Source organism: Hydra vulgaris, chromosome 15 (genome assembly GCF_038396675.1).
Source record: "Hydra vulgaris chromosome 15, alternate assembly HydraT2T_AEP".
NCBI lineage: Eukaryota > Metazoa > Cnidaria > Hydrozoa > Anthoathecata > Hydridae > Hydra > Hydra vulgaris.
Genome location: NC_088934.1, coordinates 31,446,224 through 31,462,015, shown reverse-complemented (window position 1 = coordinate 31,462,015; position 15,792 = coordinate 31,446,224). Strand labels below are relative to the sequence as shown.

Here is a 15,792-nt window from a genome sequence, read left to right as displayed (position 1 = left end):
AACCTATCATTACCAGCTAATGTGCTATTGTTTAAGGTAAAATAGCTTGCATCATCCATAACAAAATCTAAGTTTTTATAATTTTTGTACAATTTACAACATTTAGGACGCATAGCTTTCGTCTGCTAATGGCTACGATCTGGACAATTTGCTTTTTTGAAAGTTCGAACGTTTATCATTGTTTTTAATACTTTGAAAATTCGAGTTTGACTACAGTTAAAAACTTGAGCAACTATCTTTTGGGAGCACCCTGATTTATTATCAAAAAATGCAGCTCTTTGGAATACTTTCTTTAGTAGCTATCATAGCGATTCGACCACTTCCAACTTTTCTTTTTAGAGATCCATTCTCCAATTTTATGATTTTGTCGTAAACAGTTGATCTGGGTAAACACCATTCGATAATCTGCTTAGCAACAAACACTTTACCTTTTTCTCGATGTTTTTTGAAAAAAATTTCCATAATTTTTTTGAGGTCCTTTACTTTGACCATACTATTTTCAATATTTAAATAATATTTTTAACTTAATTAAATTATATTTAAATAGATTATAAAATTTTTTGCGTTCATGAAATAAATTGCATAATAAATGCAATTAAAATTTGTCCAAAATTTTATATTGAGGGTGTTGGTTACAATAAATGAGTCACAAGTCATGAAAAAAAGTAGTTTAAATATTGCTCCTGGGAAGAAACATTGAAAATCTTGTAAGCAAAAGATTGCCAGAAAAGCAGACCTTAAAAAAGAGAAGGAAAGTTAGAATGAACAATATGAGGATTTTCTAATATCATCATTCAAGTCAAAAAGTCAGAAGATCAATGAAGAACTCGAAAATTTTAATATATCTTCTCTAAAATCTCATTTAAACTCATCAAAACATATACTCTCAGAAGGAAAGCGAAAAGGTGAGCGCGTCAACGAAACGGTAAGTAAAGTTACTAGAAAAACTGAATGTCAATTCAATGTTCCCTTAAAACTATGTCATGAAACAAATGACATGAAAAAGAAGGCTGAAAGCTTTAATGCAATTATGAGCTTGATAAAAGTAAAAATGTTATATTCTGACAAAAAGACTATTTCTCAACTTTTAACACTGGCATCCCCAAGTTGGCCAATATTAGAAGTACAAAATAACTTTGCAGTTACAGAATACCAAGCAAAAATGGCGAGACAAATTTTTAATAAAAAAGGATTGCTAGGTATCTCTCCGTTGTATAAAGGTAAAGTCTTACACAAAGAAATAGAAGATTCTGTTAAATTTTTTAATGACTTGAGTGATTTATGTAGAACTCTGCCTGGAAAAAAAGATTATGTTAGCATTCAAAAGAACATCCATAAACAAAAAAAAACTCAAAGGAACTATATGCATTATACAAAGAAATAATCCAGAAACACAAACAAGTTACTCAAAATTTGCTTCACTTAGACCAAAGTTGTGCATTTTGCCAGTTGTAAGTGGTACACATTCTGCTTGTGTTTGGTTTTATTACCAAAATGCTATATTGCTAGTAGCTGCCTTAAATATTGGACTAAAGTATAATGACTTACTTTCGAAAACCGTTTGCTCAGTAAAAAACAAAGTATGCATGTTTTCACAGTGTGATAATTGTCCTGGTAAAGAACCCCACACCAAATATTTATATGAGATTTTTGGAGAATACGAAGATGAATTTAAGACACTACAAGCAATTGCAAACTACTGATCATGCAACACTATTGAGTTTAACAGAAGATGTTCCAACGTTTGTTGAACTATTAGTATCTTGCTTTAAAAACTACAAGCTTATTCTTTTATTGCTTGCTCTCAATCACAGTACCTTAACTAAAACAAAATATGGATCAAACAAACATTATCGTTATTAACGACTTCGCTGAAAATTATGCTTTTGTAGTCCAAGATGAAATACAAAGCTATCATTGGAACACCCAACATTGTTCATTACATCCATTAGTGATATACTATAAAGATGAAAAAGGTGTACCGAAACATATTTCTTACTGTTTTATATCAGACGGAATTACACATAATGTAACTTATGTGTACAAAATATTTGGACTAATCATACCAATATTAAAAATAAAATTTTCCAATCCGTCCAAATTATATTTACTCACTGATGGTTGCGCAGAACAGTACAAAAATTGTAAGAGCTTTTACAATCTATGCCAACTAAAGAACCAATTTGCCCTTAAAGTTGAATGGAACTTTTTTTCCACGCCCCACTGAAAGTCACCATGCGATGGGATTGGTGGTACTTTAAAAAGATTAACAGTGCAAAAAAGTTTAAAATGACCATACGAAAACCAAATTCTTATATCAGAAGCTATGTATGAATTTTGTATTGAGAAAATCAAGTTTGTTAACTTAATTTACATAAACGGATTGGACTTATAATTGCAACGTGAAGAGCAAAAAGAAAGGTACACTGGTGTAACAACTCTACCTGATACTCGTAGCTTTCATCAAATTATACATTTTGGACATAATTGGGTTGGGGCAAAGAGGTATAGTACAGACTCTAATTATACAATAATCGACAATCTTGAAAAGAAACAAGATATATTTCAAATTGATACTGTCACTTTAGGAGGTTACGTAGCTGTAGTCTATGATGATAAGTGGTGGATCGGCATTGTAACTGAATCCAACTTAGAAGAATTTGATGCTAAAGTTATGTTACTTCACCCAAAAAGTCCATCAATCTGTTTTTAGTGGCCTGAAAGAGACGACGACTGTTTTATTCCCAGCAACAAAATATTGAAAAAACTCTCTGTTCCACAAGCTTGCTCTAGGTCCGGTAGAAACTCTGAGTTTAAAAATGCTAAAATAGAAGAAGTACAAGTAAAATGGTAACAATATTGTAAACTATTACAAGCACAGCCAAAATAAGTTATATCTTTGAAACCTTTAAAAATCTTGTATATTTAAGTAACTTTTTAAATTACAATTAACTTACTTTTATTTTATTTACAAATATTGTTTAGGATTTCCTTGATAAAGTAACACGTATTGGAAATTAAGGTTTCATATGTCAGTAGTTTTTTCAGTTGGATTTTATGTGCCTAGTATGATTATGATAGCAAAAAAATTTGACGGAGGTGTTTTGAGAAATTAGGCCCTAAGGATGGTTTATAGAAACTATCGGTTTTATTAAATTTGAAGCAAGTTCCTTTTATATTTTAGCACTATAAGTACGTTCATTGAATTCAGCATCAAAAAAAAACATTATATATGTTAAATTTTATATTTTTTATATTTTTACTTCATATTTTTTTAAGAAAAATAATTTTTCAGAATGCTATGAAAACCGAGTCATTTTGGGAAACCAGGTCAATATTAAAGTTGCAGTATCTTGTTAACCGCATAACATTTTTAGCTGAAATTTTGCATGCAATATTTTTTTATAGTTTATTAAAATGTTTCAAAATATAACACAAAAAGAAGACACATGGTTCAATGGACTGAGTGATTTGATGTGGAATTAACTATATATATATATATATATAAATATATGTATATTTATATATATATATATATATATATATATATATATATATATATATATATATATATATATATATATATATATATATATATATATATATATATATATATATATATATATATATATATATATATATATCAGGCTTGGTCAGAATGGCGTGCGATCGCACGATCTTGACTACGCATACAATATCTAGTTGTGACAACTTGCCCACGGCTTCATAGATGTTCGAGAACATTCAAGTTTAAATACGTTTCCATGTTTGCCCGCATAACAACTAGTTTTTAAAATACACGCTAAAAAATTAACTTCATAACTTTAATCTTTACTAAATAAATGATTTTATATTGGCGAATGTTTAAAAAAGATTCGCTAATATAAATTTGTTTTATATAAAAATGTTTGTATATCAGCGAATGTTTTAAAGCATTCGCTAAGATAAAAATATTTGAATAATAAACATTGTAGTTATGAAGTTAACTTTTTAGCGTGGGTTTAAAAACAAAAAATTGTTATGCGGACATACATAGAAACATACTCAAACATGAATGTTCTCTAAACATTTTGTTGCAGAAGTATAAAATAAAGAATATTCGCGAAGATATAAAACCCGCCAAATCTACGAACAAAGAAATTCTATTGGTTCAAAAATTACGCTTACTTTGTGAATTTAAGATGCAAAATATTCCGAAAAATCTTATATTTATATTTGTTTTAATCGAGTTTTGATAAATTTTCGTTAATATTTCCAGTGTAAATTTTTATCAGGATATACTATCAAACGAATTTAATTTTAATACGTTGACTTATTGTTGGAGCCACACACACACACACACAGATATTTAAAAGATTTAATAAAATGGCAGCGTATAACCTTTTTATTTACATATTTTGATCTATATTATAAAAAAGTTTTTTTAGATACACCCAGCATACATGTCAGCGTTAAATCAACGTTGAAAACCGGTCGCAGTGTAGAAAAAGCGTTACAGTCACAAACACAACGCGCTTTCAACGTTGAATTAATGTTTGTTATTGCATACTAAATCGCGGTAAATTTAAACGTTGAATAGGCGTTGAAATTGTAACGTAACTTAGCTTCTCAAAAAAAGACGTTTATTTAACGTGGAATCAACTTACGCAAAAAGCCACTTTAAAGACGAATCAAAATCTATGCCTTATCAACGTTAAAAATAAACCGCCTTTCAAACGTCACATTTTCAACGTTGAATAAGCGTATAAATATCAACTTATATTATCTTCTCAAAAAACCGCGTTTATTCGACGTTGAATAAAAGTACGCAAATAATCACTGTAAAAACGTCGCAAAGTTGAAGGTTTATCAACGTTAGACATTAGCTGTTTTTCAACGTATTTGAGCTATTTATGAAACAATGCTTATTTAACGTTACATATACCAACGTTGAAAATGTGGTAGTTAAAAAACGTTGAAAAGTGTTATTTTGCCAACGTTAATTAAACGCTGTTTTGACAGCGTTGAGGAAGTGACACATTGAAAATTATTGTCTCGTTAACTAGCCATTACAAAAATAATTTGCCGTAAAGAAAAGGCAATAAAAACTTAATAGAATGCATGCAGATGGTATAAAAAAAATATTTTGATAAAGTTATTTTTTACAACTTCTTTTTATTGCGGCTAATTTAAAACTTTTAGATTTTGCATCAAATTGTATATAATATACATAAATCTCAGCGTATATTCGGTTTATTCAGGTTACTTTTGTTGATGATTTGTTTATTTTAAAATGACCATTTTAATAAATTGCAAAGTTGTATTAAATATGTTATTTCTAAGTTAAAAATAGCACTTAATTTTAATAAGATTCAGATGTTTTAAGTAATATCAAAATCAATAAAACATAATAAGTCAGACTAAATTTAGTCTGTTCACAGACTAATTTTTTTATTTATTTGAAAAACTTTAAACACCTTAACCTAATTATCAAGCAAATATTCAGTATAAAATTTTCGAGCAATAATGAAAGTATGCATTATTAAGTTTTTTTTTATTTAAAAACACGTTTGGATAAGAAACTTTATTTCCATTTTTTTGAAAAACTTCTAATTTTAATAGGAAAAGTAATAAGTCCTAATTATAGAGTTGGTGTTGTATATTTAATTCTAACATTTATTCTTTATCATATATTTTTATTTATTTTATTAATATGTATTTATGCATATATATATATGGGTAAATTTATGAATATATATAAAAGAAATATATACATTTTATATATGTATATATAATATTTACATTTCTAGTCCTAATTTTAGATTTGGTGTTGTATATATAAGTCTAACATTTATTATTTGCCACACACCTGTGATATGTATTTTTATTTATTTTACTATTATGTATTAATGCATGTAATTATGAATATATATATATATATATATATATATATATATATATATATATATATATATATATATATATATATATATATAAATATATATAAATATATCAGAAAATTTTATACATTTTATTTATACATATATATATATATATATATATTCATATATATATGTATATATATATATATATATATATATATATTCATATATATATATATATATATATATATATGTATATATGTATATATTCATATATATATATATGTATATATATAAATATATATATATATATATATATACATACATTATGTATATATATATATATATATATATATATATATATATATATATATATATATATATATATATATATGTATATATATATATACATATATATATATATATATATATATTTACATATATATATGTGTGTGTATATATATATTTATATATATATATATATATATATATATATATATATATATGTATATATACATATGAACATTTATATTTGTTTATAAAATATATATATATATATATATATATATATATATATATATAAATTTATATATATATATGTATATATACATAAATATACATACATTATATATATATATATATATATATATATATATATATATATATATATATATATATATATATATATATTTATATATATATATATATAAGTATGTGTGTATATATATATATATATGTATATATATATAAATATATATATATATATATATATATATATATATATATATATATATACATATATATATATATATAAATATATATATATATATATATATATATATAGAAATATATATATGTATATATACATATATATATACATATAAACATATATATTTGTTTATAAATGTATATATATATATATATATATATATATATATATATATATATATATATATATATATATATATATATATATATACATTATATATATATATATAATATAAACATATATATATATATAAATATATATATATATATATTTACATATATTTATATATATATATAAATAAAACAAATGATGCTTTTTATTTAGATGATATATTACAATTACTTCACAATCTTGGGCTTAAATTTTTTTATTTAAAAACAGATTGAAGCAGAAGCAGTTGCTCTATATTGTTGGGTAGAAGATGGTTGGTTATTTTTGTCAACTGGTATTCATGCAATGAAAGCTGCTTATAATAGCTTTCCAATTGATTATTCATGGAACAAGCTTAGAGTTAAAAAATTTAAAGTTACTGGAGGTCATTAAATTTTACAGTACTCATTGCTATTTTAATTGTTTTATAGGAATAAAAAAACTGTTATAGTTTTATATTAATGGTGAAGTACTATATCAAATAAACTTCTTTATTTAATGGTGAAGTACTATATCAAATAAACATTTAATAAGTCTTATTTTATTTTGGGATAAGTAAAATTTTGAATCTGTATATTGTATTATGATTGCCTAGATATAGATCGTAATATGTTTGCACTGGGTCTACCTATTAGTTTTTACATTTTTGTTTATATTTGTTTTACTGAATAATTACTTCTAAGTATCTATTATTAGATAAAGAAGTAGGCGAAGGATTTAATTTTACGACTACAGAGGACTCCAAAAAAAATTAAAGTAATTATGTTAGTGAATGATTGTGTTTCTCTTTGCATTAAACTTTTTATATGGTTTTATATGATCAATTCTTAAACGGATTGACATATATTTTTTGAAAGCCAATCAACATACAACTTCCCTGTCATTATACATTCAACTTTCACCAGTCGTCCCACACTATTTGAATCAAAACGTCCCCTAGCCGTAGGCGAGCCACCTCCATGCTAGACTGTTTTTGTAAGATTTCTATCTAAGAGTGCATTACAAGGTCTGCGTCAAACTCTTTGCGTTTTTTAAGCCAAGTATTTGACATTTATTCTTATAAGTCCATAACACTAAGTTCCAAAATGCTTCACACTTGTTAATATGCAGTTTTGCAAATGCTAAAAGTTTTTCTTTGCTTATACGACTAATGAGGGGTTTACTTTTCTGGAGAAAGTTTATTTAAACCACCTAAATTATTAAACCACTTAAATTAAGTCTTCTCTGTACAGTTCGATAGGAAACATTTAATTTAAGATTTTCAACAATCTGCCTTTAGGTTATTGTTCAATTTTTTTTTTTTACCAGTGCAATCAGGATATTGGTTAATGTTGAAGTCTTAATGGGGCAACCAAGTCTTTTCTGATTTTCAGCAAAACCAGTTGTTTTATACTGTATACACATCTTCCTAACACCACTTTTTGATATTTGATATTTTTCATCACATTGCTTGTAGGTTAGGCCCTTTTTTCGATCGAAAGTTACCCGAGATCTGATGTCCAATAAATAATTTTGATGATAAACTATTATTATTATTTTAACTTTTTCTTAAAATAAATTCCAAAAAATATAGTTTATAATACTAATTGTTAATAACTTTAACAAAATATTTTTGATGTTAATACTTTTAAGTAAATAGTTATTGACAAAGCACAGGAAAGAAAAATTGCTTCAAATAAATAGAAAATTTTAATAAGTGCCTTTTCGAATAACCGGGAGTTTACTGTTTAATAAATAAATATGTATATATATATATATATATATATATATATATATATATATATATATATATATATATATATATATGTATATATATATATATATATATATATATATATATATATATATATAGATATAAATAGATATATATATATATATATATATATATATATATATAGATATATATATATATATATATATATATATATATATATATGTATATATATATATATATATATATATATATATATATATATATATAAATATATATAAATATATATTTATATATATTTAAACAAGGTTTAAATCAAAGTTTAGTTTTCTCAAACCATTAAAGCAAAGAACTTCATTAACTGATAAAAGCAACAAAAAAAACTATGCATTGCAAAAATAAATAAAAATAAAACTTTAAATGTCAAATTTGTATTTTTAATGTTCACATGTAATATAATCACGGCCTTCTATAGTAACAGGCTTAGACAATGCGCAAAACGGCGTAAAGTGAAGGCTGATTAAACTTTCACTTTTACTTATATTAATATGTTTTAATATAAGGTAGGGTGTGATGGAAGTCTACGTTTTAATAAAAATCTCTAATAAAGACGGAAATATAAATAGAAAATCAAAAAATTGTTAAAAGATAATTATATTTTTTCATATTCATTAGAATATTAGTTAAATATTATATTCAAATTTCACTAAGAATATTATTTGAATAGTATCAAAAACAAGCAGAACCATGACAAAGTATATATCTATATATTAGAAAGATGACTGTATTTTAAATTATTTTTTTTGCTTACTAAAGCATAACTAAAAAAAAAGGTAACAATAAAAATCACCAACATTAAAAAACACCAACAAAAATTGATTCATGCAAAAAAAAAATTTTATTAATATAATCTCATCAATTAATAGTATGGACGTTTTTTTCAATGGATCTAAATTCATAAAAACACTATTTACGAAATTTAGGTCCTCCATTGAGCTTAATTTTGAAGTCAATTGTGTTAAATTTCGTATGCTTGGCAACTTGTAGTCAATACGCAAACGATCATATAAACTTCGTCGCATGGCAAAATACTCATATGCTCTACATATAATATCTGGTGTATATAAAACTTCACCAACATTTCATTTTCTTGTAAAATTAAGGTGCTCAATTAGAATATTTGACTGATGCAAATTTTCTTTATTTTTAAAAAATCTAACTGTTTCAAACAAAGCTGATTTTGTTTTTATCAACTTTAATTTGTTTACAGTTAAAAATGAAATTGTTGTGCCATTATGGTAAGCTATAAATGGATAATCATCAAAAATTTCTAAAATAAATAATGGAACACCAAGTTTGTACATTTTTGATGTGTAAATTTTTTTTATTAAGCTGGAAAGCAGTAATATCGTTGTTAACACTTAACAAAGAGTGAATATCGTCAAATGTAAGTTCATTCTTATTTAAAAAATCATTTAACTCATTTGGTGAATTGTTTCGAAAACCGCTTGAAGTTAAAGTTTTTCTATCTTTACTTGCTGGTCTGGGTAAACAACTGAGCGGAATATTTTTAAAAACAGATGATGGGTTTAAAGACCGTTGCTTACCATATTTGCTTTTAAAAGGTGCATTATCTGGGCAATGCAGTTGACATACTGCTGAATATTCTAAAACAATAAAACTAGCTCTTTAGATAGCATCACTTCATCTTTTTCTCTCCTCTGGATTTTTCGGGAACTTATAAATTGATTTTTTTGTTGTAGTAGAGTGATAGTTCGACTTGCAAAGAGGCACACAGCATTTTAAAGGCATTATTATTATTAAAATATCTTATTGTCAGGTTCACAACATTATTACCTTACAATGTTAACATCTTGAACCTTACAACGTTAACGCCTGAAGCTGCTAATCTAGTTTATAAACCAATCAAATTTAAAAGCTTTATTAAAAAAGCGCAAACGCAAACTTTCGTCTAATTTTAAAAGATGAAAATATAAACACAGTATTAAAAATCGGCATTCAGTTCAACAACTTTGTTGTGCGATCTCAAGGCCTGTTATTATAGAAGGCCGTAAATATAATGCATTTGTAATAAAACGGTGTTATTGCAAAAATAAAAATTTGTAATAAAACGGTGTTATTGCAAAAATAAAAATTTGTAATAAAACGGTGTTATTGCAAAAATAAAAATTTGTAATAAAACGGTGTTATTGCAAAAATAAAAATTTATGAACTAGTAAAGTAAAATGTATCAAAATACCAAGTTTATCACTTGAGGCCCTTGCTGGTAACTATAGCCACTAAATGCTGTCAATATTTCAAAGGTTAAATGTTTATTGAACTGAAAGTATAACACGTATTCAATAAAGACATTGATAACACTGTCAATAAATTTAAGATCAATATCCTTGCAGTTGAAAATCTTGCAATCGTTTATATAATACTATATTTGTTAAACAGTTTTTTATTTCATATTAAATGGTCTTACGTCAAAAAAAATTTAACTTTGAGTTTTTTTTTGCGCTTAAAAAAATAATGCAAAAAGTAGTCTAAAACATGATATTTGATTATACTAAAGGACCCATATTCCAGTCATAGTAAATATAATGAACCATTCTTTAAAATGCTTCATGCGTATAAGAATAAAATAACTACATTTTTTCATCTTTCATGAAAAAAATTTTGTAATATAATAAAGTATTTAAAATATTATCAAAAATAGGATTAAAGACATAACACTATATGCTAAAACATAATCCTGACATACCAATATTTCCTTGAGCATCCTGTAACAGCATAGTTAATTTCAACATTAAACTAATCTAAAATATATACACATTATTAATAAACTAGCAAGCATTTAGGTAGAAAGATAGTTTAATAAATACAGGCTTAATAAATTTTATCCAGGATTTGGTAAGGATTAGGATCATAATGATCATCCTGCTTCTTGTAACATGCTATTCAGTATAACCTGTCTCATGGCCTGTTGTCTATTAGGATTTGCTTTTCCGAGCAAATCCTAACAGACAAAAAATAAAGGACTTTAAGGCTCTTGGTTAAGTAAAAACTAGAGATTGTGTCTCAATAAAAGTACTCATTCAGGGCATATGTTAAGCGTACTTGTGTACTGTCTTGCAGTAGACCTCTAAAGACAAGCTGTATAGAACTTAGAAGTAATTCCTATGTAATGCTAAGTTTTAGAAGACATTTTAGCAATATAGAATAACATCTCTATTTTTAACCTTTATTGTTAAGCAGGATTAAAAATTTTAAAAGAAACTTTATAACACATCAGGTAAAAATCATTTAGTTATTTTACAAACTTAATTTGATTTTATATCTTTCTGCGATATTTTTGTTTTTGGTATAAATAAGTTAAGAATAACAAAAACAAAAATATGTTAAAATTAAATAATACTAATGAATCGATTATCAGAAACAAGCAATCACAACATCGAAACACAAACAACTATAATAAATGATAATAGTAATGGTAGTTTAAACAACAACGCAACAGCCAAGCAATTTGTTAAGTTTTACTTACAAACAATTAAAGTATTCAGTATTATTATTACTATTAAAAATATGTACTGTATTATTGAAGATGATGAAACTTATTTCAATTTCAATCGTAAGCAAGTTCCTGGTGCTGTCTATTATATTGCCAAATATAGAAGAAGAGCAGATAAGAATTTTAAATACATAAAAATTATAAATTTACTACAAAAAAGCCTTAATTTCGCAAGCTATTTGCATATTTTTGAGTCAACACATTTTCTGGTAAAGAATATATTAAAGAGTCTTTAAAAAAACGTTTTTTACCTCTCACTAAATCACATGATAGTAGACATGTGATCTGACCAAGTTTAGCCTAAAGTCATTTTAATAAACTGGCTATGGAATGCTTTAAATAAAATGACGTGAGAGTTGTGCCTAAGACAGCAAATCATCCAAACTGCCCAAAAATAAGAATTATTAAAAAGTACTGAACAGTTATTGAATAAAAAGAAATAAAAATACAAAAAAACTATGTAGAATTGACTAAGATTTGTAAATTTCATTTAAAAAAAGTGAAAATGTCATCAAAAAGCATCAGTTTTGATTGTCATTCTGTACGCAAGCTTATGGGTACCACCGAAGCAAAAGTTAAAAAGTTTTATTAGATGTATGCTAAAATGAATATTTTTTTTTAGAAATATTTTATTTTCTTATATCAATATATTATAATTATTACTTAGTTCTAAATAAAAATTGATGTCTTTTTTTTAGAAGAATTTTGTACTTTCACATTTGTTTCGTGTACACGCTTTATAAACAAGTTTGAAAGTATTTTTAAGAGATATAAATATATAATAATTACATTAATTAAACTTAGTAGAAAAATCCATTTAAAAAATTCTTCGCGACTTAGGAAAGGCATTAACATTCTAATAAATGTAAAGATTTTTAATAAATCATCGCCCTTTACTTTTTTGTAAAAAAGTGAAACTTAATTTGCCGACCCTTTTGGCTTCACTTTTTTTTTAAGTATTTTGCTTTTAAACTCAATCCAATATTTATTCTTTTTACGTTAACTATCAAAAGTATCTTAAATATCTAAGTTTACAGTTTGTCATTATCTCCGACAAATATTTCTGAAATTTTATCTCTTTTACCTAAATTGAATCCAAAAATTAATAAACTTCCAACCAATTAAATCAAATACATAAATGTCCTTCATAAAACTCAACACTCCTACATTTCCAGCGCTAGTTAAGTATGCTGATCTTCTTTTTGTTATGACTTCTTCAATAAAAGTTTACTATCTTCCATTACAAGCTTGCTCGCAGAAAGTAGACTAGTACATTTCTACACTACTAAATATACCATCTTTTAAAACACAGAAGTATGGTAAACATTCTATAACTTGTCAATGCGTCTATATATGGAACAGGAGCCTTGCATGCAATTTGAATGAGTCCAAAAATACATCCTAAAACACCTTTTATCCATCTTAAACAAAATAGATTTTTAAAAATTCTGAAAAACATTTTATTCTAACATTTGACATTATTATCTTTACTACTAAAATCTTTTTTTAAATTTTCTATTCTTTATTACTGCAATTAATACAAGTACTTTTTGTTTGTTTATTCTTCTTCTTTTTTTAACTGCATGTTATGATATCTACATGTTAATTTTTAACAATGTTCTTTGGGCTCAAGTCTATGAGTTTACGGTTGATGTATTTCAATGCTTGTGTTTGCTTATTATTACTTAAATTATATTCAAAAATGGGTGTTACTCATTTGATCAGATTTCTGTATGAGCAATACCATCCTAAAAACTTCAATGTTTTCAAAATAAGTCAGCTCGTGTTGTTTATCACGCTCCTTTCCGTTCATTATCAAAAAATTTGCTTCAATCGCTGTATTGGTTGCCAAAACGTCAAAGAATAACTTACAAGATGTTAGTCATAATTTATAAAACTACATCAACCAAGTCTCCTGCATATCTGTTTGATTTTATTTTAATATGATTCACCCCCAACAAGGCTGCAAACAACGACTATTAAGTTGGGAGTTACTAGAAAAAAAGAATAGAGTTAAACAGCAAGGATACAGCAGACAGAAGACTTGAAAAATTGTAGGTTGTATGAATCAGGAAAACATGAAGATCTGAGAGTGTTCCAAAGGGTTACAAGGCAGGGAAAAACTAGACGCATAATAATAAAAATAAAAAAATAATAAAATGAATAATAAAAGAATTTTAGTTGAAAGAACTAGAGGTGATAGCACCTTTGAGCAGTGACCATGATAGCATTTGTATAAAAGAGAAAGAGATGCAACTTTACGACAATGCGTAGGAGGTTCAAGCTAAGGAGATAGAGCGGGTCCAACTACGCCTAAAATGCATTTTTAAACCTTGTCTAGAAGAGAAAGAGGATCATTAAAACAAACAACTTATATATATATATATATATGTATATATATATATATATATATATATATATATATATATATATATATATATATATATATATATATATATATATATATATATATTTATATATATATATATATGTATATATATATATATATATATATATATATATATATATGAATATATATTTATATATATATATATATGTATATATATATATATATATATATATATATATATTTATATATATATATATATATATATACATTTTATATATATATATATATATTTATATATATATATATATATATATAAATATGTATATATATATATAAATATATGCATATATACATGTATATATATATATATATATATATATATATATATATATATATATATATATATATATATATAAATATATAAATACATATATATATATATATATATATATACATATATATATATATATATGTATATATATATATATATATATATATATATATATATATGTATGTATATATGTATACATATATATATATATATATATATATATATATATATATATATATATATATATATATATATATATATATATATATATATATATATATATATACATATACACATACACGCGCGCGCAGTAACTGCAAATGCGGCATGTTGTACTAATAGTAAAAAGCAGGCCATTGTTTTAATTCTATGCAAGAATTAGAAGATTTTATCCTATGAAATTGAGTTATGCTTTTCTCTTTACAAGAGAGGAAGTAGAACAATTGAGTAAGCCAGGAATAGAGGAATTAAGAGATTTATTAAAGAAAGTTCGAAGTTTTATACGATACATTAGGCGTATTATTATACCGTGGGTATGTGTGAAATTTTTGAAGTTTCAAAATAAAACAATATTTTTTTAAATAAATTTACACTTCTTGACTTTGAGTTTTTAAAAATCTCTGTAGGTCAAGAATATCGAAAGGTTAGCAATTTTGAAGGTGTGTGCACACCTTAATAATGTAATAAAAAAATTTAGCGAGATAAAAATTTAGCGAAAAAAATTTAAAAAGAATATTGGCAAAAATATTCGGCAAAAAAAAATTTAGCAAAAAGAAATTAGCGAAAAGAAATATAACCAAAACAAATTTATCAAAGTAAACATTTTTTGTAAAAAAAAAAAAAAAAGAAAAATTTGGAACCCACTTTTTTTTTCTTCTGATCCCAAAAAAATGTTTATCTCGCTAAATTTTTTTCATATTATTAACAAATTATATATCAAAATAAAGCTTTAAGTATATTGAACAAATATAGAGTTATAAATGTATAACTAAATATAGAGTTATAAATCTAAAAATAAATATTCAGTTAGAAATTTAGAAATAAAT

General features: G+C 24.6%; 1 protein-coding gene across 2 annotated transcripts in view; it reads right to left on the bottom strand.

The window, feature by feature from the left end:
- Positions 1-15,792, bottom strand: part of LOC136092128 (coadhesin-like) — a 104,680-nt gene that overhangs the window by 74,355 nt on the left and 14,533 nt on the right. For both annotated transcript variants that reach the window (XM_065819848.1, XM_065819847.1), the window contains exon 2: positions 11,259-11,313. In XM_065819848.1, coding sequence (XP_065675920.1) covers positions 11,259-11,313 — 55 coding nt within the window. The remainder of the gene's footprint in view (positions 1-11,258; positions 11,314-15,792) is intronic.